Genomic DNA, 23,247 nt, shown 5'->3' with positions numbered 1-23,247 from the left:
AGCACGTTGTGTTTGAGCGCTGTGCACCGAGTCACCGCCTGGTGGCGCCGCCACGCCTCCATCACACCTCATGGTCCAGGAACCGTCCCGCTGTCTCAGACAGCTTGTCCTGGTTTCTGGACCCACCGCCACGGCTTCCTGGTCCACACTGCCGCTAACCACACTGTGTGTGTGTGTCCTGGTTCACTGTGTGTGTGTGTGTGTGTGTCCTGGTTCACTGTGTGTGTGTCCTGGTTCACTGTGTGTGTGTGTCCTGGTTCACTGTGTGTGTGTGTGTGTGTGTGTGTCCTGGTTCACTGTGTGTGTGTCCTGGTTCACTGTGTGTGTGTGTGTGTCCTGGTTCACTGTGTGTGTGTGTGTGTCCTGGTTCACTGTGTGTGTGTGTCCTGGTTCACTGTGTGTGTGTGTGTGTCCTGGTTCACTGTGTGTGTGTGTCCTGGTTCACTGTGTGTGTGTGTGTGTGTGTGTGTGTGTGTGTGTGTGTGTGTGTGTGTGTGTGTGTGTGTGTGTGTGTGTGTGTGTGTGTGTGTGTGTGTGTGTGTGTGTGTGTGTGTTGGTGAAGGGTTCCAGACTCCTGGTTCTTCCTCTCAGTCGTTCTGATCGTCTCGATTTGTCTCCTTAAGTCCCAGACAAGGCGGCGGCCATCAGAGAACCGGTGGTGGAACCCGCCAGTCGTCCACAAGGTACCCCCCCCACCAGTACCCCCCTCCCCCCCAGCCCCCCCCAGCCCCCCCCCCCCCCCCCCCCCTCACTTCCTGTCAGGGAGGAACTGTCTGAGCTTGATTTCCTCTGATGTCCTGCTTTAAGAACCAAAACCAGGAGTTGAAGTTCCCCGGAAGCCTGAAGCCAGAGTGGAGACAACTTGTCCCCCAGGAGTCCAGCCAGGTATCTGGTCGTCTCTTGGTCGTCTCTTGGTCTCTGTTGTCCTCCCCGTCCTTCATGTCTTCTGTCTTTACGCTCCAAGCAGCTGAAGCTGTGGTGAAGAAGAGAGAAGTGGAACCGCTGGCTGCAGACACAGGTCCTCCATCTTACCCCCCCTCCCCCACCCCCCCCAGGTCTTACCCCCCCACCCCCCCCCAGGGGTCGCTTTGACCCACCCGTCTGTCCTCTTCTGTCCGCATGACTCGTCTGTCTTCAGTCGCCTCACCTGTCTGCCGACTCATCTCTTTAGTTCTGTGATTCTGCCGACTCATCACTTTTGCTGTGTGGTTCTGCCGACTCATCACTTCAGTTCTATCATTCTGCCGACTCATCACTTTAGTTCTGTGATTCTGCCGACTCATCTCTTTAGTTCTAATATTCTGCCGACTCATCTCTTTAGTTCTGTGATTCTGCCGACTCATCACTTTTGCTGTGTGGTTCTGCCGACTCATCACTTTAGTTCTATCATTCTGCCGACTCATCACTTTAGTTCTAAGATTCTGCCGACTCATCACTTTAGTTCTAATATTATGCCGACTCATCTCTTTAGTTCTGTGATTCTGCCGACTCATCACTTTTGCTGTGTGGTTCTGCCGACTCATCACTTTAGTTCTATGATTCTACAGACTCATCACTTTAGTTCTATCATTCTGCCGACTCATCACTTTTGCTGTGTGTTTCTGCCGACTCATCACTTTAGTTCTATCATTCTGCCGACTCATCACTTTAGTTCTAAGATTCTGCCGACTCATCACTTTAGTTCTAATATTATGCCGACTCGTCACTTTAGTTCTATGATTCTGCAGACTCATCACTTTAGTTCTATCATTCTGCCGACTCATCACTTTTGCTGTGTGTTTCTGCCGACTCATCACTTTAGTTCTATCATTCAGCCGACTCATCACTTTTGCTGCCGACTCACCACTTTAGCTATCTGATTCTGCCGACTCATCACTTTAGTTCTATGATTCTGCCGACTCGTCAGTTTAGTTCTGTGATTCTGCCGACTCATCATTTTTGCTGTGTGGTTCTGCCGACTCATCACTTTAGCTATCTGACTCTGCCGACTCGTCACTTCAGTTCTAAGATTCTGTTGACTCCTCTCTTTAGTTCTGCGATTATGCCGACTCATCACTTTAGTTCTATGACTCTACTGACATATCTCTTTAGTTGTGCGATTCTGCCGACTCAGCAATAAAACACGACAGTGACATTTTGACGTTGGAGGTCCTGCAGAGTCCGCTGCCACCACCTGGTGGAGCCCAGTGGTACTACTCGTCTCAACCATCTGATCACAGCTTTTGGTCATTTGCTGTTTTTGTGAGAGGAAGAAAACATTGAAATACGTTCCGTGTGTCTCTGTCGTACCGTGGGCAGGAACCTTGTGTTCTTTACACACCAAGCTGGACTACGTGAGACTGTGTTTGTGTAGCGGGGTAATAAGAGACGACACGACCAGCAGAACCGACCCGGGACTGACCAGCGTTCTGTCCCTCAGTGTTCTTGTTCTTCAGCTTGCTTTGCTCTGATGAACTTCTGAACTGTCCTCCTGCACCAGGTGAAACCAAAGGACCGGTCCAGACCCCAGGAGGAGTCAAGAAAGGTATGAGCAGCACGGCCGTCCACCGTCCCACCCTACACACTCCGTCACACTCCAGCTGGAGGTCACTAGATCACCGTCCGGCAGAACCGTCCCGGTCTCTGTCTCTGTGTCGCGTCTGCTCGTTCTGCTCCACCTGAAGTTTGAGGACGTTGTGTCGGTGTGTGTCGTCTTGTTCCTACACCCTGTGATGTAACGTCAAACTTCCCTGCCCCAGAAACGCTTCTGCACAAAAAGAGTAGAGTTCACGTGGAGGAGGAGGGGACGTTTGAAATCCCCACCCTGAGGAAGACCACCCGGGTCGTGAGGGAGGTGGAGGAGGAGCAGGAGGTCGTCACGCTGAAGAAGATCCCCTCGGTTCCCGTGAAGGAGGTGGAGCCGGACCCGAAGCCTCAGGCGATCACCAAGACCACGGTCCTCCACGTGGAGGAGGTGGTGCAGCGGGTGGAGGACGTGGAGTTCTCGGTCGCCACCCGAAGAACCGCCGAGGAGCGGAGACCCCGGGAGAAGGCCGACGTTGTGAAGAAGCCTGAAGTGTTGAAGGCTGAAGAAGAGGAGCAGAAAGAGGCTCCCAAAGAGACCTGGACCCGTCAGAAACCGGCCCCCAAAGAGGAGAAACCAGAGGAGAAGGTCTCCCTGAAGAAGACTCCTAAAGCTCCTAGGGTGGAGGAAGCGGCGCCGCCGGGCGCGGCGCCCAAGAAGGTGAGGAGGCTGCCTCTGGAGGAGGAAGAGCCCCAAGTGGTGAAGCTGAAACCCTTTGACAAACCGGTCCAAATAGCAGACCAGGAGCCCGAGAAGAAGAAGGAGAGCCCCGGCAGAGGACTCACTCCTCTGGAGAAGTTAGACCGGGTTCCACGAACAGCAGAACCCAAAGAACCACCAAAGAAAGCGGAACAACCGCCTCCAGAGGTCCAAGAGCCGGCGGCCCCGACGCCAAAGCCAGTGGACAAGAAGAAACCCCCCGAGACGGAGCCTGAGGCCAAAGCCCCCATCAAGGTGAAGAAGGTCCCTGCAGCAGAGCGGGAGGTGGAGGTCGTCAAGCTGAAGCCCTTCGCCAAGCCGGCGGCGGAGGGGGCGGAGCCAGAGAAGAAACCAGCACAAGACCAGCAGAAGAAACCCCTCCAGGACTTTGATCGGCGGCCGCGGCCAAGTCCAGAAGAAAAACCTAAAGTACCTGAACCGGAGGCCAAGAAACCCAAGATCCCAGACGCTCCGGAGAAGAAGGAGGTGGAGAAGAAGGAGGTGGAGAAGAAGGAGGTGGAGAAGAAGGTGCCTCCGCCTCAGAAGCCAAAGGTTCCCGAGGAACCAAAGCCTCCGCTGCTGAAGAAAGGACTCACACCGAAAGTGAAGGAGGAGAAGGAGGAAGTGGCTCTGAAACCCGTCGAGCAGCTGAAGAAGGTGGAGCTCAAAAAGACGCCATCGCCCAAAGTGGAGAAGCCGAAGGAGGTGGAGAAGAAGCCGAAGGAGGTGGAGAAGAAACTGAAAAGCGTCTCGCCCAAAGAATCGGTGGAGGCCGTGACTCTCAAGAAGGTCCCGAAGAAACCTTCGCCTGAAGACAAGACCAGCATCCCCCTGGTGAAGGAGGTGTCTCCTAGTGCCGTGCAGCTGAAGAAGGTCTCCACCCAGCCTGAGGAGGAGGTGACGGAGGAGGAAGCCGAGCCGGAGGCGGGGCCAGAGGAGGAGGAGGAGGCCTGGGGCTGGGAGCTGGTCCCCACCGAGGATTGGGAGGGCGGAGCCCAGGACGGCGCGGTGGAGGCGCCCGGGGTGGCCCGGAGAGGTGAGAGGTGACTGGTGGAAACCCCACCCCCAATAACCTCCACCCATCCTCACTGCCATGCCTCCATCTAAACCTCATCCTCGCTTCAGTGTGGCGGGTCCCCGCCGTCCCCATCCCGTCTTCGTGTTGTCCCCCATCTCGTTTGTCCCGTCTGTCATGTGCACCTCGTGCCTTCATACACCGGGGGGCGCCGTCCTCTGGTCACGTGACCAGAGTCCCGGCTCACCGGGAGGGTACCGGTGAGTGTTTGTTTTGCCGACACGTCTAGGAAGTGACAACACTCGCTGTCCCACGGCCCGTTTCCATGGCAACCATTTCAAGTGACAGGAAAAACCTTCCGAGTGGGTTTTTTTTATGTCCGTTTCCACGGCAACAGAGCTGAGAGCCACTGGTCCTGGTCCTGGTCACCACAGCCACAGTCAATAGTTCTTCTGCACATGCTCAGTAGATGGACAGTAACAACAATGGTAAGCAGCTCCACTACTCAAAGGGCCAACAGCGCCCTCCAGTGGCCCGACATGAAAACCACCTTTGTCAGTGTTTTCTGCTGTTGCTGTGGAAACGTGAAACTTGTCTTAACCAACGATGCAAAAACAACTTGAAAGGTTGCCATGGAAACGGGCCCTGACTGGGGTTTTCCACTAATATTCCTAAAGCGGGGGCCAAGCTCCGCCCCCAACGTCTCCCGGTCGATAAAAACCACGTCGACTGGACCTGAGACCACAGTCTTCAGTCTCGGCAGGGAAATCCTCCGTCCTGATTGGCTGATTGTCTGACCTTCATCCTTGATGATGATGATGATGATGATGATGGTCAGTCGGAACCTTGGCAGGTTCCACAGCTTCGGTTGTTGGTGCGTCCGGCGGTCCGCTGGCGTGGACAGTCCTCGCCACGCGTAGAACTTGTCGTAGAGTCCCCGAGTCACTTCCTGTTTGTTGTTGACGCCGCCGGCGGTATGAAGGCCTGGACGCTGATGTCACACACCGTCCAATCACCTGTCTGTCTTCATTCCATGCTCATGACCTCATACATTTCCCATCAGCCGCCTCGTACGTCTCTGAACCCGCTTCCTGTCTCGTGGTCGCTTCCCGCCGATGGCGGCGTGGGCGTGTAGTAAACGCCGTGTTTGTTTTGTGACAGAGGGCCAGCCGGCGGAGGAGGCGGGGCGAGGAGGGCGAGGTCGAGGTCTGAAACGTAAGTGTCCGTCCCTCACCGCTCGCAGCTCGTCCACATTCGCTCTCGCCCGTCTGTTGACGTCGTTTGCGTCCGTTCCAGCCAAGCAGACGCCGTCTCCCGGAGAGGGGCGTGGCCGCGGGCTGCGGCCCGGCGGGAAAGGCCCCTCCCCCCCGGAGGAACCGTTCGGCGGCTTCAAGCTGAAGGCCGTCCCCCTGAAGTTCATCAAGAAGCTGAAGGACATCGTGCTGCAGGAGGCCGAGTCCATCGGCTCCTCCGCCGTCTTCGAGTGCGAGGTGTCTCCGTCCACCGCCATCACTTCCTGGATGAAGGACGGCAGCAACCTGCGCGAGAGCCCCAAGCACAAGTTCACCTCCGACGGCAAAGACCGGACGCTGCACATCATCGACGTGCAGCTGTCCGACACCGGCGAGTACACCTGCGTCGCCAAGAACGCCGGCAAGGAGATCTCCTGCACCGCCAAGCTCATCGTGGAAGGTAAGGCCCCGCCGGACTCCCCCCCCCCCCCCCCCCCCCCCCCCCCCCCCGCCTTCTGGAGCCCGGGGGACGCCGTGACATCACTTCCTGTGTGCCGGCAGAGCTTCCCGTGAAGTGGCTGAAGGAGCTGGAGGAGGAGACGTCGGCGCTGAAGGGGCAGCCGCTCTACATCACCTGCGAGCTGAACAAGGAGAGGGACGTGGTGTGGAAGAAGGACGGAGAGACGCTGAAGAGGAAGGAGGGCAAAGTCCAGATCAACATCATCGGCATGCAGCACGCCGTCACCATCCAGGGCGCCACCGAGGAAGACGCCGGCCTCTACAGCTGCCAGGTGGACGGACAGGAGGACGTGAAGACGTCCACCAACGTCAAGGTCACCGGTGGGTCAGCACTCTGGAACCATGCTCCAGGGAGGAGGTAGAGGGGGTAGAGGGGTAGAGGAGGTAGAGGAGGTAGAGGGGGAGGTAGAGGTGGTAGAGGAGGAGGAGGTAGAGGGGGTAGAGGAGGAGGAGGTAGAGGGGGTAGAGGAGGAGGAGGTAGAGGGGGAGGTAGAGGTGGTAGAGGAGGAGGAGATGGAGGGGGGAGGTATAGGGGGGTAGAGGAGGAGGTAGAGGGGTAGAGGAGGTAGAGGGGAGGAGGAGGTAGAGGGGAAGGTAGAGGGGAGGTAGAGGGGAGGTAGAGGAGGAGGCTAGAAGATGTAGAGGGGGAGGTAGAGGAGGTAGAGGTGGTAGAGGAGGAGGAGATGGAGGGGGAGGTATAGGGGTAGAGGAGGAGGTAGAGGGGTAGAGGAGGTAGAGGGAGGAGGAGGTAGAGGGGAGGTAGAGGAGGAGGTAGAAGATGTAGAGGGGGAGGTAGAGGGGGTAGAGGAGGTAGAGGGGGTACAGGAGGAGGTAGAAGATGTAGAGGGGGAGGTAGAGGAGGTAGAGGGGGTAGAGGAGGAGGTAGAAGATGTAGAGGGGGAGGAAGAGGGGGTAGAGGGGGTAGAGGAGGAGGTAGAAGATGTAGAGGGGGAGGTAGAGGAGGTACAGGAGGAGGTAGAGGAGGAGGTAGAAGATGTAGAGGGGGAGGTAGAGGGGGTACAGGAGGAGGTAGAGGAGGAGGTAGAAGATGTAGAGGGGGAGGTAGAGGGGGGTAGAGGGGGTAGAGGAGGAGGTAGAAGATGTAGAGGGGGAGGTAGAGGAGGTAGAGGGGGTAGAGGAGGAGGTAGAAGATGTAGAGGGGGAGGTAGAGGGGGTACAGGAGGAGGTAGAGGGGGAGGTAGAGGAGGTAGAGGGGTACAGGAGGAGGTAGAGGAGGTAGAGGGGGAGGTAGAGGAGGTAGAGGGGTACAGGAGGAGGTAGAGGAGGTAGAGGGGGAGGTAGAGGAGGTAGAGGGGTACAGGAGGAGGTAGAGGAGGTAGAGGGGGAGGTAGAGGAGGTAGAGGGGTACAGGAGGAGGTAGAGGAGGTAGAGGGGGAGGTGACACGACAGCGTGTCACTTGTGACGTTGAGCAGCAGAAAGTGAAAGTGCCCCCCCCCCCCTGCCCCCCCCCCCCCCCCCCCCCCCCCCAGAGATCATCAAGGACTGGATCGTGAAGCCTCTGAGGGACCAGCACGTCAAGCCCAAGGCCGCCGCCACCTTCAGGTGCGAGCTGTTCAAGGACACGCCCAACTGGAAGTGGCTGAAGGGCGAGAGCGAGGTGCTTCCGTCCGACAAGGTGGAGGTGAAGAAGGAGGGCAAGGAGCTGACGGTCACCATCAACAACTGCCAGCCCGAGGACGTGGCGGAGTACGCCCTGGAGGTGGGAGGGCCGCCTCTACACCGCCAAGCTGACGCTGGGAGGTGGGTCCCTCTCCCCCCGCTCACTGCCGCCCCCCCGCTGGGCGGAGGACCAACTTGTCCCCTCGTCCTCAGAACGGGAGGCGGAGCTGCTGAGGCCGCTGGTCAGTCTGGAGGTCACCGAGAAGGAGGACGCCGCCTTCGAGGCCGAGATCTCCGAGGACGACGTTCCTGGAGAGTGGAGGCTCCGAGGAGAGGTTCTCATGAGAACCCCGGTAAGACGGGCCACATTAGGACCACCTGGTCACATTAGGACCACCTGGTAACACTAGGACCACCTGGTAGCATTAGGACCACCTGGTAACACTAGGACCTCCTGGTAACACTAGGACCTCCTGGTAACATTAGGACCTCCTGGTCACATTACGACCACCTGGTAACACTAGAACCACCTGGTAACACTAGGACCTCCTGGTAACACTAGGACCTCCTGGTAACACTAGGACCACCTGGTAACATTAGGACCACCTGGTAACACTAGGACCTCCTGGTAACACTAGGACCACCTGGTCACATTACGACCACCTGGTAACACTAGAACCACCTGGTAACACTAGGACCTCCTGGTAACACTAGGACCTCCTGGTAACACTAGGACCACCTGGTAACATTAGGACCACCTGGTAACACTAGGACCTCCTGGTAACACTAGGACCACCTGGTCACATTACGACCACCTGGTAACACTAGAACCACCTGGTAACACTAGGACCTCCTGGTAACACTAGGACCACCTGGTCACATTACGACCACCTGGTAACACTAGAACCACCTGGTAACACTAGGACCTCCTGGTAACACTAGGACCACCTGGTAACACTAGGACCACCTGGTAACATTAGGACCACCTGGTAACACTAGGACCACCTGGTAACACTAGGACCTCCTGGTAACACTAGGACCTCCTGGTAACATTAGGACCTCCTGGTAACACTAGGACCTCCTGGTAACACTAGAACCACCTGGTAACACTAGGACCTCCTGGTAACACTAGGACCTCCTGGTAACACTAGAACCACCTGGTAACACTAGGACCACCTGGTAACACTAGGACCACCTGGTAACATTAGGACCACCTGGTAACACTAGGACCACCTGGTAACACTAGGACCTCCTGGTAACACTAGGACCTCCTGGTAACATTAGGACCTCCTGGTAACACTAGGACCTCCTGGTAACACTAGAACCACCTGGTAACACTAGAACCACCTGGTAACACTAGGACCTCCTGGTAACATTAGGACCACCTGGTAACACTAGAACCACCTGGTAACACTAGGACCTCCTGGTAACATTAGGACCACCTGGTAACATTAGGACCACCTGGTAACACTAGGACCTCCTGGTAACACTAGGACCACCTGGTAACACTAGGACCTCCTGGTAACACTAGAACCACCTGGTAACACTAGGACCACCTGGTAGCATTAGGACCACCTGGTAACATTAGGACCACCTGGTAACACTAGGACCACCTGGTAACACTAGGACCACCTGGTAGCATTAGGACCACCTGGTAACATTAGGACCACCTGGTAACACTAGGACCACCTGGTAACACTAGGACCACCTGGTAACATTAGGACCACCTGGTAACACTAGAACCACCTGGTAACACTAGGACCTCCTGGTAACATTAGGACCACCTGGTAACACTAGAACCACCTGGTAACACTAGGACCTCCTGGTAACACTAGGACCACCTGGTAACACTAGGACCACCTGGTCACATTACGACCACCTGGTAACACTAGAACCACCTGGTAACACTAGGACCTCCTGGTAACACTAGGACCACCTGGTAACATTAGGACCACCTGGTAACACTAGGACCACCTGGTAACACTAGGACCACCTGGTCACATTACGACCACCTGGTAACACTAGAACCACCTGGTAACACTAGGACCTCCTGGTAACATTAGGACCTCCTGGTAACACTAGGACCTCCTGGTAACACTAGAACCACCTGGTAACACTAGGACCTCCTGGTAACATTAGGACCACCTGGTAACATTAGGACCACCTGGTAACACTAGGACCTCCTGGTAACACTAGAACCACCTGGTAACACTAGGACCACCTGGTAGCATTAGGACCACCTGGTAACATTAGGACCACCTGGTAACACTAGGACCACCTGGTAACACTAGGACCACCTGGTAGCATTAGGACCACCTGGTAACATTAGGACCACCTGGTAACACTAGGACCACCTGGTAACACTAGGACCACCTGGTAGCATTAGGACCACCTGGTAACACTAGGACCACCTGGTAGCATTAGGACCACCTGGTAACATTAGGACCACCTGGTAACATTAGGACCACCTAGTAACACTAGGACCACCTGGTAACATTAGGACCTCCTGGTAACATTAGGACCACCTGGTAACACTAGGACCTCCTGGTAACACTAGGACCACCTGGTAGCATTAGGACCACCTGGTAACATTAGGACCACCTGGTAACACTAGGACCACCTGGTAACACTAGGACCACCTGGTAGCATTAGGACCACCTGGTAACACTAGGACCACCTGGTAACATTAGGACCACCTGGTAACATTAGGACCACCTGGTAACATTAGGACCACCTAGTAACACTAGGACCACCTGGTAACATTAGGACCTCCTGGTAACATTAGGACCACCTGGTAACACTAGGACCTCCTGGTAACACTAGGACCACCTGGTAACATTAGGACCACCTGGTAACACTAGGACCACCTGGTAACACTAGGACCACCTGGTAGCATTAGGACCACCTGGTAACACTAGGACCACCTGGTAGCATTAGGACCACCTGGTAACATTAGGACCACCTGGTAACACTAGGACCACCTGGTAGCATTAGGACCACCTGGTAACATTAGGACCACCTAGTAACACTAGGACCACCTGGTAACATTAGGACCACCTGGTAACATTAGGACCACCTGGTAACACTAGGACCACCTGGTAGCATTAGGACCACCTGGTCACACTAGGACCACCTGGTCACACTAGGACCACCTGGTAGCATTAGGACCACCTGGTAACATTAGGACCACCTAGTAACACTAGGACCACCTGGTAACACTAGGACCACCTGGTAGCATTAGGACCACCTGGTCACACTAGGACCACCTGGTAACACTAGGACCACCTGGTAACACTAGGACCTCCTGGTCACACTAGGACCACCTGGTAGCATTAGGACCACCTGGTCACACTAGGACCACCTGGTAACACTAGAACCACCTGGTAACATTAGGACCACCTGGTAACACTAGGACCACCTGGTAACATTAGGACCACCTGGTAACATTAGGACCACCTGGTCACACTAGGACCACCTGGTAACACTAGAACCACCTGGTAACATTAGGACCACCTGGTAACACTAGGACCACCTGGTAACACTAGAACCACCTGGTCACACTAGGACCACCTGGTCACACTAGGACCACCTGGTAGCATTAGGACCACCTGGTAACATTAGGACCACCTAGTAACACTAGGACCACCTGGTAACACTAGGACCACCTGGTAGCATTAGGACCACCTGGTCACACTAGGACCACCTGGTAACACTAGGACCACCTGGTAACACTAGGACCTCCTGGTCACACTAGGACCACCTGGTAGCATTAGGACCACCTGGTCACACTAGGACCACCTGGTAACACTAGAACCACCTGGTAACATTAGGACCACCTGGTAACACTAGGACCACCTGGTAACATTAGGACCACCTGGTAACATTAGGACCACCTGGTCACACTAGGACCACCTGGTAACACTAGAACCACCTGGTAACATTAGGACCACCTGGTAACACTAGGACCACCTGGTAACACTAGAACCACCTGGTAACATTAGGACCACCTGGTCACACTAGGACCACCTGGTAACATTAGGACCACCTGGTAACACTAGGACCACCTGGTAGCATTAGGACCACCTGGTAACATTAGGACCACCTAGTAACACTAGGACCACCTGGTAACACTAGGACCACCTGGTAGCATTAGGACCACCTGGTCACACTAGGACCACCTGGTAACACTAGGACCACCTGGTAACACTAGGACCACCTGGTAACACTAGGACCTCCTGGTCACACTAGGGCCACCTGGTAACACTAGGACCTCCTGGTAACATTAGGACCACCTGGTAACATTAGGACCACCTGGTAACACTAGAACCACCTGGTCACCACCTGGTCACCTCCAGCCACGACATTAGGACCACCTGGTCACCACCTGGTCACCACCTGGTCACCTCCAGCCACAACATTAGGACCACCTGGTCACCACCTGGTCACCACCTGGTCACCTCCAGCCACGACATTAGGACCACCTGGTCACCTCCAGCCACGACATTAGGACCACCTGGTCACCTCCAGCCACAACATTAGGACCACCTGGTCACCACCTGGTCACCACCTGGTCACCACCTGGTCCCCTCCAGCCACGACATTAGGACCACCTGGTCACCTCCAGCCACAACATTAGGACCACCTGGTCACCACCTGGTCACCACCTGGTCACCTCCAGCCACGACATTAGGACCACCTGGTCACCACCTGGTCACCACCTGGTCACCACCTGGTCCCCTCCAGCCACAGTAGGACCACACCAGTACGTGGTCAGTGGCTACCGTGGACTGACCTGTGGCACAGAAGCGTTTTGCTGGACTCAGTGTAGAAATGCTTGATGAGTTAGTTTAGTGTGTCTTGACCAGTTACTGGTTTGATCAGTTGGTCCAGGAACATTCTAGCAGCGTTCTGTCAGAACGTTCATGTCGCTCCTCCACACGGCCAACACCCACCCGAAGACCACGAAGACCCCGTCCACTGTGAGGACTCGGGTCTTCGTGGTCTGGCTGAAGTGCTCGTTATTCCTGCATTACAAGGACTTGTCAATGTGTTCAGACCTGCGACATCCAGATGGAGCGCGGCGTGCGCAGACTGCTGCTGAAGAACTGCTCGCTGGACCAGGCCGGGGAAGTGTCCTACCAGGCGCTGAACGCCCTCACCTCCGCCATGCTCAACGTCAAAGGTAGGGCTCGGTCCGGGACGGGGTGCGTCGTGCCGCCGCCAGAATAAAGGTGTGAGGTCAGCAAACAGGGAAATAAAGCCTTGTGGCACAAGACGCAGACCTTAGACCTTCATCTAGCGGCGTGGCGAGATGAAGGGACGGCTTGTGAACGTTCTCGCAGCTCAGAAGGACAAGAAGTGTTTCCATGTGGGATCGAGTTCCGCTGATGTCGATCGTTTGTCATGACTCTTGTGTTTGTTCTGTTCTCTGTTGTGGTTCTTGTTCTGTTTGTGGGGTCGCTCCACCCATTTCTTCTTTTGTTCTCAAAAATGGAGTTGTTCCATGTTTTCCAATTCTGTGTTCACAAACGTCTTGTGTTGCCAAGTGGCCAGTTCATCGGTTGAACCAGCGTCCACCAGGGTGTTTGTCCCTCCAGCGTCCACCAGGGTGTTTGTCCCTCCAGCGTCCACCAGGGTGTTTGTCCCTCCAGCGTCCACCAGGGTGTTTGTCCCTCCAGCGTCCACCAGGGTGTTTGTCCCTCCAGCGTCCACCAGGGTGTTTGTCCCTCCAGCGTCCACCAGGTTGTTTGTCCCTCCAGCGTCCACCAGGTTGTTTGTCCCTCCAGCGTCCACCAGGTTGTTTGTCCCTCCAGCGTCCACCAGGGTGTTTGTCCCTCCAGCGTCCACCAGGTTGTTTGTCCCTCCAGCGTCCACCAGGTTGTTTGTCCCTCCAACCACTTGAGATGTAAAAACAAAACGCAGCGAAAACAGTCTGAAGAAGGAAGAAGAGCTGCCGGAGTTCTCGACCGACTCCGAGTGTCCCGAAGAAGAAGAAGAAGAAGAAATAGAAGACTTCATCTTCCTTGATTGTCTCTTGTTGCCGTGGAGATGGTGTCCCTTCACTTTGAGGGTTGCTTCCAGTCCCTTGACGTCTCCTCTGGACTCCTGGTTGATCCTGTGAGATCGATGGTTCCGTCAACAGCTGGTGTTTCTGTGGTCGATCCCTCAGTCGTCCCCTCTGTCCCACTCAGAGGACGTCTGGACTTGTAAATGGACATGGTTGGTTCTGCTGAGATGAACTGGCTTCTGGAAATGGACTGTTGTTGTTGTTGTTGTTGTTGTTGTTGTTGTTGTTGTTGTTGTGTGTGTCCAGTTGTGTTGTTGATGTTCTTGTCCCTGCTGTCACTTTTCATATCCAGAAATGGAGATGGACTTTGTTGTCCCGCTGAAAGACGTTACGGTGCCTGAAAAGAAACAGGCCATCTTTGAGTGCAGCATCACGAAGGATGTGGCTAAGGTCATGTGGTACCGAGGGGCGGACATCATCACCCCCGACCAAAAGTTTGACATCATCGATGATGGAAAGAAGCACATGCTGATCATTAACTGTTGTGAGTTTGACGACGAAGACGAATACACTGTTGAGGTTCTGGGCAAATCCTCCAAGGCCCGACTGACAGTAGAGGGTAAGTGCTCCGCCGCCGGCGCTGAAGGTTTCCACTCAACATCAGCCTGTTCCCATTGAGCTCACCGTGTACGCTCATGTTTCATCAACACCTTTCCAGGCATCAGGCTCAAATTTATCTCGCCGATAAAAGACCAAACTGTCAAGGAGGGCAAGACGGCTCGATTCGAGCTGGAGCTCTCGCACGAGGACATCCCCGTGACCTGGTACAGGAACGACGCCAAAATCCACCCCAGCAGAACGGTCGTGATTCACGCGGACGGGAAGAAACACGTGCTAGAAATACGGGAGGTGACTCTGGACGATACCTGCCAAATCAAAGCGGAGGCCAAAGGCATGCCTTCCATGGCCAACCTGACGGTCATAGGTAAACCAAGAGTCCGTCCTCTGTCCTTCCAGCCAGTGTCTCTTCTTCCCGACAAAGTTCTCGTTGTGTGTTTGTCTCCGTTGTGTTGTTCCTCCACGCCCAACGTCCGTCACGTGTTCTGTCTTTGCTCCACATCCTGTCTCTTCATGTCACCCCAAATAAATTGTCCCCCTTCCAGAGGGTGACGCCTACTTCACGGTAAAGCTGCAGGACTACACTGCAGTGGAGAAAGACCAGGTGGTTCTCGATTGTGAGCTCAACAAAGACGTGGAGGTCATGTGGTACCACAACGAGGCGGAGGTCAAGCCCTCTAACGGGGTTGCCGTCAGAGCCGAGGGTAAACGCAGAGCGCTGGTTATCAAGAAGGTCGGAGATAAAGACAAAGGACAGTATGTGTGTGACTGTGGGACGGACAAGACCACAGCAGTGCTTCACATCGAAGGTAAAGTATGTCTTCTTGGGTAGTAATCCACCCCCCCACCTGACCTCGCCGGCCTCCTAACGTAGCTCCATCACCTCTTAACCAGCGCGCCGGTCCGAGTGCCGGAGAACAAGCCCACCTGTGTCTCTGTGTGTGTTTTAAATGTCTGTCTTGGACGTCTTTGTGTGTGTGTGTGTAAGGACGTTTGTTTCCTCTCTTAAACGCCAGCGCGCCACATCAAGGTGGTTCGTCCGATGTATGGCGTGGAGGTGTTTGACGGAGAGACGGCTCGGTTCGAGGTGGAGCTCAGCGAGGACGACGTCCATGGCCAGTGGAGACTGAACGGAGAAGTCCTCAGTCCGTCCGCTGTACGTGCCGTTTCCTCTGTGTCTACTCTTAGCTGTGGTCACGTTTCCTCTGGGTGTCGGTAGCTTCAGCCGTCCCGTGACTTCTCTCTGATTCCTCTGGATCTGAGTTTCAAATGTTGACGTCTGTTGGCCGCCTGCAGGACGTGGAGATCGTGGAGGACGGTGCCAAACACACGCTGGTCTTGTACAACTGCAGAGTTCCTCAGACAGGCGAGGTGGCGTTCAGCGCCGCCAACGCCAAGTGTTCGGCGAACCTGAAAGTGAAGGGTGAGCGTTAGCTTCCTGGCTTCTTATCCAGCGCGGAGCTCTCCTCACTACATCCTTAGAGAGATCGTAAAGCACCGAACCATTGGCTCAGAGAGAAACCAGCTGATCCCCGAGACTCTGACATTAACCCCTTGTGTCTGAATCCGCAGAGGTCCCCGTGTCCTTTATCACGCCGCTGGCAGACGTGCATGTTTACGAAAAGGACGAGGCCAAATTCGAAGTGGAAATTTCCCGGGAGCCAAAAAGTTTCCGTTGGCTGAAGGGATCTCAGGACTTGATGAACGACGAGAAGTTTGAGCTTCTTGTGGACGGAAACAGACACAGTCTGATCATAAGATCTGCCCAATACGAAGACGAAGCCAAGTACATGTTTGAGGCTGAAGACAAGAGGACGTCTGGGAAGTTGATGATCAAAGGTAAATGGAGTCAAAATGGTCTGACGGGTATTGGACCGTCATGAGCTCTGGGGAAGGGTTCTCCAGGAACCCTCCAAACCTGTCTGACTACGGTTCCCTCAACGTCTTTACCAGGGGCTGTGCTATGACCTGGGATTAACATACCAGGATATCTGGTACCGAGATAAGAGAAAACCAGAGTTAATCCTGAAGTTACCTGGTTTACAGCAGTGGTAGTACAGGCCCCTGGATTACAGCAGTGGTAGTACAGGCCCCTGGACTACAGCAGTGGTAGTACAGGCCCCTGGACTACAGCAGTGGTAGTACAGGCCCCTGGATTACAGCAGTGGTAGTACAGGCCCCTGGACTACAGCAGTGGTAGTACAGGCCCCTGGATTACAGCAGTGGTAGTACAGGCCCCTGGACTACAGCAGTGGTAGTACAGGCCCCTGACCACACCTTCCTCCACCAGAAGCTCCGCCCCACGTCTCCACCCTCTGTTGATCTTTCTGAATATGGTTTCTCGTCAGGAATCCGTCTTGAGTTCGTCAAACCGATCAAAGACGTGACGGTGAAGGAGCGCGAGACGGCGGCGTTCAGCGTGGAACTGTCTCACGACAGAGTGCCGGTGGTCTGGTACAGGAACGACGTGCGGCTCCACCCCAGCAGGGTGGTGCACATGTCGGAGGAGGGCAAGGTGCACATGCTGACCTTCAAGGAGGTGACGACTGACGACACCTCCATGATCAAGGTGGAGGCCATGGGGAAGGCGTGCGAGGCCATGCTCACCGTGCTGGGTCAGTACCGGTCAGTCCCAGCAGGGGGCAGCAGTCTGTGGACTGAGATCAGTAAACACTGAAGGTTCAGGACAGATCAGCAAAGAAAGACGAGAGAGACAATCCAGGACATGACGCTGAGTCAGCGTCTGGCGAGGAACCGCATCCTGGACTTCTGGTCACTTTGACTTTCCACTGAAGAGGAAGTGACGACGGCTTCGCAGAGTTCAGGACTTCCTGTTTGCCCCGCAGTGGACAGGAAGTCCAGGAAGCTTCAAACGTTCAACCTTCCTCTTCACTGGAAACCATGTTGATCTGGGAGGTTCTTGTCTCCGCGGTCCACAGCTAAAACACAACAACAACAACAACACTGTTGTTTCTGGTTGTTGGCCGACAGTGTCAGGTGTTGCCAGGTCTGTCAGGTGTTGCCAGGTCTGTCAGGTGTTGCCAGGTCTGTCCTGCCGGTGGTTCTGAGCTGCTGGCTGTGTTTCCAGAGGGCGACCTGTACTTCACCGTCAAGCTGCAGGACTACACGGCGGTGGAGAAGGACGAGGTCGTCCTGCCCTGTGAGCTCAGCAAAGCCACCGCCGAGGTCCACTGGTTCAAGGACGGGGACGAGATCTTTCCCTCCAAGAACGTGGTCCTGCAGGTGGACGGCCGCAAGCGCTCGCTGGTCCTCAGGAAGGCCGCCCGCAAGGACATGGGGACATACACCTGTGACTGTGGCACCGACAAAACCACGGCCAGCCTGAACATCGAAGGTAACGGGTCGTCCCGGTCCGCCCTGCGGCGCCGAACCGGCAACCTCCGCCAGACTGCCACCTCATCGTGTCTCTGTCTACATGTCTCCATGTATTAATGTCTTCATGTCTCCATATCTTCGTGTCTGCATGTCTTCATGTCTCCATATCTACATGTCTTCATGTCTCCATGTCTTCATGTCTCCATATCTACATGTCTCCATGTCTCCATGTCTTCATGTCTCCATGTCTCCATGTCTTCATGTCTCCATGTCTCCATGTCTTCATGTCTCCATATCTTCACGTCTCCACGTCTCCATATGTCGGTATCTTCATGTCTCCACTACTTGACGTCCACCAGCGTCCTCCACCGATCATCTGAGTCCTTGAAGCTGTCCTGTCTGTCTGTCTCATGTTTGTGTGGACGGGTGTCTGCTGTTTCCCTCCAGAGCGGGACATCAAGGTCCTCCGCCCGCTCTACAGTTTGGAGGTCACTGAGAAGGAGACAGCCAAGTTTGAGACAGAGATCTCGGAGGACGACCTCCACGCCATCTGGAAGCTGAAGGGCGAGACGCTCCACCCGTCCGCCGTAAGACCAAACCCTGCGGCAGTTCTTCCTTGTGGTCTTCGCCGTCCTCCACCCCCCTCCGGCACCGTGACGGCAAACTGTTAAAGTCTGTCCGGGTGTTTGTTTTCAGGACATGGAGATCAAAGAGGAAGGCCCTCGCCACACTTTGATCCTCTACAACTGCAAAATGGACATGGCGGGAAGCGTGGACTTCTCAGCCGCCAACGCCAAATCTTCAGCTCATCTGCGAGTCAAAGGTATCTCAAAGACATCCTTCGCCGGGAGACGCCGCAGAGACGAGGACACCCAGGGCCTCAGGGTGGACAATCTGCAGGCTCTGGCGGCTTCGTCCCTCCAGCTTTGTCTCACGGTTTGCCTGTCCAACAGGTTCTAGTCTCGAGCCGCCAGGGACCCAGGGACCCAGGTCCCTGCTCCACTGTTTGGTCCAGACCAGAGCTCCTCTCAGGGACATTCAGCTAAAGTCCACCTGGTCTGAGCCGGTGTGAACGCTCCCTAGACTCTGATCTGGATCAAACCACTGAACCCTGGTCCACTTGAAAACCCGGCTCTTGGGTCCGGATCAAAGTCAGTGTGAACACATCAGGAGGAAGTGGAGAGGAAGAGGCAGAGAGTAAGAAGTAGAGAGGAGGAAGTAGGGAGGAAGTAGAGAAGAAGTAGGGAGGAAGTAAAGAGGAGGAAGTAGAGAGGAAGTAGAGAGGAGGAAGTAGAGAGGAAGTAGGGAGGAAGTAGAGAGGAGGAAGTAGAGAGGAGGACGTAGGGAGGAAGAAGTAGAGAGGAAGAAGTAGGGAGGAAGTAGAGAGGAGGAAGTAGGGAGGAAGTAGATAGGAAGTAGAGAGGAGGATGTAGGGAGGAAGAAGTAGAGAGGAGGAAGTAGAGAGGAGGAAGTAGAGAGGAAGTAGAGAGGAAGTAGGGAGGAAGTAGGGAGGAAGTAGAGAGGAAGTAGAGAGGAGGAAGTAGAGAGGAAGTAGAGAGGAAGTAGAGAGGAGGAAGTAGAGAGGAGGAAGTAGAGAGGAAGTAGAGAGGAGGAAGTAGAGAGGAAGTAGAGAGGAGGAAGTAGAGAGGAAGTAGAGAGGAGGAAGTAGAGAGGAAGTAGAGAGGAGGAAGTAGAGAGGAAGTAGAGAGGAAGTAGAGAGGAGGAAGTAGAGAGGAAGTAGAGAGGAGAGTTGGAACGCCGCGGCTCTCAGAAGAAGCTCCAGCTCATCTTCGCGGCTCGTTAGCGGTTTAGCGTCGGCATGTGAAGCAGCTGCTTGTAAAAACTTCAAGTTCCTCCTGGGCCCGGGTCCTTGGCCCGGGTCCTTGGCCCGGGTCTATGGGCTGGGTCCTTGGCCCGGGTCCTTGGTCCAGGTTCTTGGCCCAGGTCCTGGGTCTGGATCTTGGCTCCGCCTCCCTCCACTCCGGTTCCATATTTTCCTTTTCCAGGGATTTTGTTTTGCAGTTTGATTGACAGGAGCAGACGATCCCCCCTCCCCCCCCCCCCCTCTCCCCCCCTCCCCCCAGTTATTTTGGAAGCCACATGCCTTTTGTAGAGCGGGCCGCCGTGATTGGCAGGGGGGGGTCGTGACCCCGCCCCTCACTGGCCCTGCATGCTAATGAGGCCGGCCCCCCCAATGCCAAGGCGGCGGCGGCCGGCAGTCGTCCCGAGGCTCCGGCAGGACGCCGTCACTGGGCTGCTCTCTGAGGATTACTCTGATTACTCTGATTACTCTGATTACTCTGACGACGGTGGACCTGCGGTGGTCCGGGGACTAACCATGTCTTCTCCCCAACCCAAAGCCCGGGTCATCAGCCTGACGCGGCCCGCTCAGCGACGCCACGGTGACCGCCGGCGAGACCGCCACCTTCCAGTGCGAGCTGTCCTACGAGGACATCCCCGTCCAGTGGCTGCTGGGGGGGGCCAAGCTGGACCCCAGTGACCGGGTGAGTCCACAACCGCACCACACGGGACTGGGTCTGGGCCTGGGCCTGGGCCTGGGCCTGGGTCTGGGTCTGGGCCTGGGCCTGGGCCTGGGCCTGGGTATTGGGCCTGGGACTGGGTCTGGGCCTGGGACTGGGCCTGGGCCTGGGCCTGGGACTGGGTCTGGGCCTGGGACTGGGCCTGGTACCGGTACTGGTACTCTTCAGGTCTTCATTTATGGTCCATGATCCTAGTCCTGGTCCTGGCCTCCCAGACCCTCCAGGTCTTCATATAAGGTCCTGCTGCAGATCGGGGATTGATCCTGGTTTTGTAAGACCAGGCACGCAGGTTTTTCTGCCCTGACAGCGGTTCTGCAGGTTATTTTTACCAGAGCAGGAGTGTGTGTGTGTGTGTGTGTGTGTGTGTGTGTGTGTGTGTGTGTGTGTGTGTGTGTGTGTGTGTGTGTGTGTGTGTGTGTGTGTGTGTGTGTGTGTGTGTGTGTGTGTGTGTGTGTGTGTGTGTGTGTGTTACATGTCGGGACACAGGCATGTTCACTTCGCACCTCTTCCACCAATCAGAGGACAGAACCATATGGCGGCTCTGCTTTGGTAACTGAACGCAGGTCAAAGGTCAAACTTCAGGCAGGATTCAGGCTCAGCAGAGTTCAGCTGAGAGATACTCTGTGATACTCTCTGATACTCTCATACTCTGATACTCTCTGATACTCTCATACTCTGATACTCTGATGCTCTCTGATACTCTGATACTCTGATACTCTGATACTCTGATACTCTGATACTCTGATACTCTCCTCCTAGTCAGTGTGTCTTTAACAAAACAGAAAACATTAAAACACGAAGCAGCTTCATGTGTCAGAGGGAGACTGAATGTGTTGTTAATCACTCACACACACACACACACACACACACACACACACACACACACACACACACACACACACACACACACACACACGTGTCTGACTGGAGTTATGGAGGTGAAGTCTGCTGTCAGGCGTCAGAAGTCGAATGGTTTAAATCGGGTACGAAGTGCAGCTGCCTGAGCTGCCAGTGTGTGTGTGTGTGTGTGTGTGTGTGTGTGTGTGTGTGTGTGTGTGTGTGTGTGTGTGTGTGTGTGTGTGTGTGTGTGTGTGTGTGTGTGTGTGTGTGTGTGTGTGTGTGTGTGTGTGTGAGATTAGGCCCCGTGAATCACCACTAACGTTGTGGACCTGACAGACACAGCTCAGGGAGAAACGTCCCTATCAAAGGGCCGGTTTCCATGGCGACACAGCAGGGAACCGCCCAGACAGGCTGAGTGTCTGACGGAGTTGTGAACCTGCAGGTGGTGCTGAAGGTGGAGGGCAAAGTCCACAGTCTGACGCTGAGGGACGTCCAGCTGGACGAGGCGGGTCAGGTCCAACTGACCGCCAAGGACTTCCAGACGGAGGCCAGCCTCACCGTCACAGGTAGGCCCCGCCCACACACACAGTGCAGAGGTAGGCCCCGCCCACACACACACAGTGCAGAGGTAGGCCCCGCCCACACACACACAGTGCAGAGGTAGGCCCCGCCCACACACACAGTGCAGAGGTAGGCCCCGCCCCCACACACACACACAGTGCAGAGGTAGGCCCCGCCCCCCCCCCACACACACACAGTGCAGAGGAAGGCCCCCCCCCCCCCCCCACACACACACAGTGCAGAGGTAGGCCCCGCCCACACACACACAGTGCAGAGGTAGGCCCCGCCCACACACACACACAGTGCAGAGGTAGGCCCCGCCCCCCCACACACACACACAGTGCAGAGGAAGGCCCCGCCCCCCCCACACACACACAGTGCAGAGGTAGGCCCCGCCCACACACACACAGTGCAGAGGTAGGCCCCCGCCCACACACACACACAGTGCAGACGTAGGCCCCGCCCCCCCCCACACACACACAGTGCAGAGGTAGGCCCCGCCCCCACCACACAGTGCAGAGGTAAGCCCCGCCCCCTCCCCCGTCGTGCTGACCCCCCCCCCCCCCCCCCCCCCCCCCCCCCCCCCAGAGCCCCCGGTGGAGTTCACCAAGCCGCTGGAGGACCAGACGGTGGAGGAGGAGGCCACGGCCACGCTGGAGTGCCAGGTGTCCCGGGAGAACGCCGAGGTGCGCTGGTCCCGGGACGGCCAGGACATCCGCAAGACCAAGAAGTACGAGATGGTGGTGGACGGACGCCGCAGGGCGCTGATCATCCACGGCTGCACGCCGGACGACGCGCGGACGTACGGCTGCGCGCCAAGGAGTTCAAGACGTCCTGCTTCCTCAACGTGGAGCGTGAGTACCTCTGGTCCTCCCGTCCTCTGAAGGGCTGGGACGGGTCTCTGTGGGGACGGGAGGGACGCCGTCCTCTGAAGGGCTGGGACGGGTCTCTGTGGGGACGGCAGGGACGCCGTCCTCTGAAGGGCTGGGACGGGTCTCTGTGGGGACGGCAGGGACGCCGTTCTCTGAAGGGCTGGGACGGGTCTCTGTGGGGACGGGAGGGACGCCGTCCTCTGAAGGGCTGGGACAAGTCTCCGTGGGGACGGGAGGGACGCCGTCCTCTGAAGGGCTGGGACGGGTCTCTGTGGGGACGGGAGGGACGCCGTCCTCTGAAGGGCTGGGACAAGTCTCCGTGGGGACGGGAGGGACGCCGTCCTCTGAAGGGCTGGGACGGGTCTCTGTGGGGACGGGAGGGACGCCGTCCTCTGAAGGGCTGGGACAAGTCTCCGTGGGGACGGCAGGGACGCCGTACGGACGTTACTGTTGGGAACTGTTACTGTTGAGAACCGTTACTGTTGAGAACCGTTACTGTTGGGAACCGTTACTGTTGGGAACCGTTACTGTTGGGAACCGTTACTGTTGAGAACCGTTACTGTTGAGAACCGTTACTGTTGAGAACCGTTACTGTTGAGAACCGTTACTGTTGAGAACCGTTACTGTTGAGAACCGTTACTGTTGGGAACCGTTTACTGTTGAGAACCGTTACTGTTGAGAACCGTTACTGTTGGGAACCGTTACTGTTGAGAGCCGTTACTGTTGGGAACCGTTACTGTTGAGAACCGTTACTGCTGAGAACCGTTACTGTTGAGAACCGTTACTGTTGAGAACCGTTACTGTTGGGAACCGTTACTGTTGAG

At 55.8% G+C, this 23,247-nt stretch overlaps 1 protein-coding gene across 1 annotated transcript in view; it reads left to right on the top strand.

Moving 5' to 3' along the window:
• LOC308131347 (titin-like) overlaps positions 1–23,247 on the top strand; it is a 224,561-nt gene that overhangs the window by 103,139 nt on the left and 98,175 nt on the right. Inside the window, 27 exon segments of the mRNA XM_080498075.1 lie at positions 624–683; positions 808–885; positions 965–1,018; positions 2,480–2,524; positions 2,739–4,298; positions 5,439–5,492; positions 5,574–5,969; positions 6,071–6,349; positions 7,520–7,752; positions 7,754–7,790; positions 7,863–8,002; positions 12,705–12,831; positions 14,009–14,275; positions 14,375–14,641; positions 14,820–15,083; positions 15,291–15,430; positions 15,571–15,697; positions 15,847–16,113; positions 16,623–16,889; positions 17,363–17,629; positions 18,058–18,197; positions 18,307–18,433; positions 19,971–19,993; positions 19,995–20,114; positions 21,433–21,556; positions 22,140–22,361; positions 22,364–22,872. Of these exon segments, the coding sequence (XP_080354201.1) occupies positions 624–683; positions 808–885; positions 965–1,018; positions 2,480–2,524; positions 2,739–4,298; positions 5,439–5,492; positions 5,574–5,969; positions 6,071–6,349; positions 7,520–7,752; positions 7,754–7,790; positions 7,863–8,002; positions 12,705–12,831; positions 14,009–14,275; positions 14,375–14,641; positions 14,820–15,083; positions 15,291–15,430; positions 15,571–15,697; positions 15,847–16,113; positions 16,623–16,889; positions 17,363–17,629; positions 18,058–18,197; positions 18,307–18,433; positions 19,971–19,993; positions 19,995–20,114; positions 21,433–21,556; positions 22,140–22,361; positions 22,364–22,872 (6,194 nt within the window).

This window comes from Blennius ocellaris (assembly GCF_963422515.1).
Source record: "Blennius ocellaris genome assembly, chromosome: 6".
NCBI classification, from domain to species: Eukaryota; Metazoa; Chordata; class Actinopteri; order Blenniiformes; family Blenniidae; genus Blennius; species Blennius ocellaris.
The sequence above is the reverse complement of the archived record's forward strand: the minus strand, read 5'-3'. Positions and strand labels throughout refer to the sequence as shown.